Consider the following 4097-nt stretch of genomic DNA (forward strand, 5'->3'; position numbering starts at 1 on the left):
CAGCTTAGGCCTGCTCCCCACTGGCAAGTGGACATCCCCCGAGGGCTCCCGGGCTGCCAGAGGGATGTCTGACTGCCAGCTTAGGCCCAATCCCCCGGGGAGCAGGCCTAAGCCAGCAGGTGGTCATCCCCTGTGGGGTCCCAGACTGCAAGAGGGCACAGGCCAGGCTGAGGGACACCCCCTGAGTGCACCATTTTTGTGCATTAGGCCTCTAGTGTATTTGATAAAAAAATATAAATGTAGAAATTCATTGGTATGTATATGTTTACAAAACCAAAGGGGATTGAAATTAATTGCATAAAATAAGTAAAAGTTCAATTTCTTGAGCGTGTAATTATGCATAATTTATTACCATTGTTTTCTATATTGAAAATATCATAATTTCAAATGAAGCAGTGCTATAAATACTAGTAAATACAGAAGTAAAAATTATACTGTAATTGTATTTAACTTAGAGACAAACAGTTTATTTTGACAAATAAAATTATCTATTTGATGGCAAATTCTAATTATTTAATTTGATTGTATTTGCTTTTAGGAATGTGATTTTAAAAAATGCTGTAATGCTGAAACTTGTACATTCATTCCATCTGCAGAATGTGGCAATGGACCATGCTGTGACAATAAAACTTGTCTGGTAAGCTTTCTAAATATAACCGTTTTACCTCATGAAATTGTTGTGTTCTTGTGCTTTCTTTCTGCTTTAGTTTTTTAAAAACTTGTTTGTACACATCTTTCAAATATGCTACTTTATGTACCTATTCATGCACTGTTGGCTTTAGAATTTAGATGATGTCTTTAGGTCTTTTTCTCCCTACTATTTAGCTCCACTACTCATTGTATTGTTTCATTTTCTATTCAAGATCCATCTAGTTATTGCACTCAATACCAATTCCAGATTATTTGGGTGGTCTGAATTCCTAGCGGTGCTGCCTGAGTGAAGCTCTTCATCATGAAACAACTTACGACAAAATTATAAATGAGCCAGCTAACACACAGTTGACATGCAATGCTCCAATAAAAGACAGTACTTTTAAAAGTCTGATTTTGAAAATACTAGAAAAAGGAATCTATGTGGAATATGTAGCATATAAAATAGTGAAGTTTGCCTTGGTCGAGGACTCCTAGCCTAGAAGTGGAGGATTGAATTGATTTCTCTTGGGAAGTTTCCCATTCATGTTTTTTCTCTGTAGCCACATCTGAGAGGGGATTGGTTAGGAGTTGTCTTCTGTGGTTTGCATCATTATAGCACCTCATTTAGTGTCCCTTTCAGGAGTCTATGACAGATATAAAAGTGGATTAAAGAGAGATATTTTCTGTTTCAGTGTAATCTCTCACAACATTATTCTGCTTTGTTCTATATGTGTTCATTTTTACTCTGTGGGTTACTAATTAGAATCAGTGGTCAGTTGTGCTTAAGGCACATGAATGTAGAGGCCAGTGTAGGGCTTCTACTTCTTAGCAGTAAATCTTGTTCCTTTTCCCTTCATTAGAGCTCTCATCTTGACCTTTGTCTCCAAACCAGTGCAATACAGCTTTTCTAAACAGTCCATTGCCATTTACCTACATCCCAAGCTCTTTAAAATGGAGATAATCACTACATTTGGTTGAGTGAAAATCCACAGTACAAGTTGCTAAAAGCTTCAGGGCAAGAGCTAAATGTACTTTGTTGGTTTTCATTAATTTTATATGTGTTAGAATAGAACTTTGCTTTTTCTCTCACTTAAGACTGCTCTCTTTCTTTATTGGCCCTAAGGGTAAAAGTCTTCCTTTTTTCTTCTCTTTTCTACTTTCAAGTAGGCTAATTTACACCAATTCATTTTCAAAATTTAACAATTTTATCTAATCTATACTAATAAAAGCTTAGGTGGCCTTCGTGTGCGACATCGCCACAATATGGCCACCACAAGATGGCTGCCACAAGATGGCCATGCACACAGAGGAGACGTGGCCCGGTGGCCACTTTGCACAGTGAGGCCTAGCAGTTCTGCGGCTCTGGGTGGTGCAGAGGAGGCCAGTCCTTGTGTCTCTGCTGCCTCGCACGGAGGAGGCAGGTCCCAGCGGAGGAGGCAGGTCACAGCAGGGGAGGGCAGTTGTGGGAGTTCAGGCCAGAAGGGGAGCAGTTAGGCTTCTATCAGGCCTGCAGGGGAGCTGTTAGGGGGAGATCAAGCTGGCAGGCAGAAGCAGTTAGGGGCCATCACGCAGGCAGGCAGGCGAACGGTTAGGAGCCAGTGGTCCCAAATTGTGAGAGAGATGTCCAAGGAGTCCCAGATTGGAGAGGGTGCAGGCTGGGCTGGGGGATACCTCCCTACCCCCGTGCACAAATTTCGTGCACTGGGCCACTAGTCTCTATAATAAAAGGCCAGAAGCCATAGTGTCATGACTGAATCTACTGCTCAACTAGGCGCCATCAGGTGGCATTGACCACCTCTCCGTCCCTAACCCCCGGCCCGTGAGCGGCGGCGGAGTTCGACTGGGACTGGTGAGCAGGCTGAATGGCTGACCTCTTGGTCCCTGCCCCCAGCCAGCAGGCTCCGATGAATCAGTGATGGTGATTGGGGGAATTGGGGTGGGTGACGGGGGACCGGGCGGCTGTCAGACTGTTGGGATCACCAGCTCATGCCTGGCTGCTCGGGAGCTCAGGCCTGCGGGAAAGCGTGCACCGCCGACTTCACCTCCATGCGCGTGTGCCGCCCCAGCAGCAACGGCAGCAGCAGCAGTGGTGGCGGTGCCCGCGTAAGTGGCCCCGAGCGGGCAGCGCATTCCATCAGCAGCTGGCACACGCGCATGGAAGTGAAGTCGCTGGCGCACACTTTCCCGCAGGCCTGAGTCCCTGAACAGCCAGGGATGAACTGGTGATCCCAAAGGCCTGACAGCCCAGCGATGGAGGCAGCATATGTCCTGGGGAATGGTGAACGGGCAGAGACGGCCCTGATCACAGGAGGCTAGGCCTAGGGACCCTACCTGCATGATTTTGTGCGCTGGGCCTCTAGTGTTTTATAAATGACATTTCTATTTAGATAGAAATAAATCAAAGTGCAAAGATATGGAAGACAATAATTTAACCAACTGTATTGCTGAAACATAGCAATGAATAACTTGTTTCTAACCAGTACACAGACAATTCTATATGCAATTTAAAAAAATGTAATTGGTACTCTATAATACATGTTATGTAGTGGTCAGTTGTGTCTTTTTAAAAAATTTGTACAATATGATGTTTATTATGAATTTCTTATATATACTTTATGTGTGAAATTTTTAAAGATATGAGCATTCTAACTATATGTGGACTTTAAATTCAAGCTTACTAAAAGTTTGAAATAAAGCTTGCTTCTAATACTATTTTTTAACACCTTAGATATAGTATAATTTTAATGTTATAGTGGAACAACAAAAGTGAAAACTTCTAGATATACAGCTTTTGTTATTTAAATATCAAGGGACTAAAATATCATTTGACATTACATGACTTCACTTTTTAGAAGAATAAGCTGAAGAGTTCTTTTATTTTCTAAATAGTGGTTAAAAAAATACTATCATATTCTGGAATTTGTTTTATAATGAAAATCAATCAAACCATAACCAACACTTAGCACTTTAGTAGTATTTTATTCTATTACTAGAGGCCCGGTGCACAGAATTTGTGCATGGGGCCAGTAGTGTGTGTCCCTCAGCCCAGCCTGCATCCTCTCCAATCTGGGAACCCTAGAGCAGTGATGACGAACCTTTTGAGCTCGGCATGTCAGCATTTTGAAAAACCCTAACTTAACTCTGGTGCTGTGTCACATATAGAAATTTTTTGATCTTTGCAACCATAGTAAAACAAAGACTTATATTTTTGATATTTATTTTATACTAGGGGCCCGGTGCACAAAAATTTGTGCACTTGGGGGGGAGGAGGGGGGGTCCCTCAGCCCGGCCTGTGCCCTCTCGCAGTCTGGGACCCCTCGGGAGATAACGACCTGCTGGCTTAGGCCTGCTCCCGGGTGGCAGAGGGCAGGCCCAATCCCTAAGTGCAGCCCCTGGTCAGGCTCAGAGCAGGGCCGATTGGGGAGTTGGGGCGCCGCCCCGTCATGCACAGAGCAGGGCAGATC

General features: G+C 43.6%; 1 protein-coding gene across 1 annotated transcript in view; it reads left to right on the forward strand.

Moving 5' to 3' along the window:
- Positions 1-4097, forward strand: part of LOC102252231 (disintegrin and metalloproteinase domain-containing protein 18) — a 104292-nt gene that overhangs the window by 64881 nt on the left and 35314 nt on the right. Inside the window, exon 11 of the mRNA XM_014536901.1 lies at positions 539-637. Within this exon, the coding sequence (XP_014392387.1) occupies positions 539-637 (99 nt within the window). The remainder of the gene's footprint in view (positions 1-538; positions 638-4097) is intronic.

The sequence above is a fragment of the Myotis brandtii genome, unplaced genomic scaffold (assembly GCF_000412655.1).
Source record: "Myotis brandtii unplaced genomic scaffold, ASM41265v1 scaffold103, whole genome shotgun sequence".
Lineage (NCBI taxonomy): Eukaryota > Metazoa > Chordata > Mammalia > Chiroptera > Vespertilionidae > Myotis > Myotis brandtii.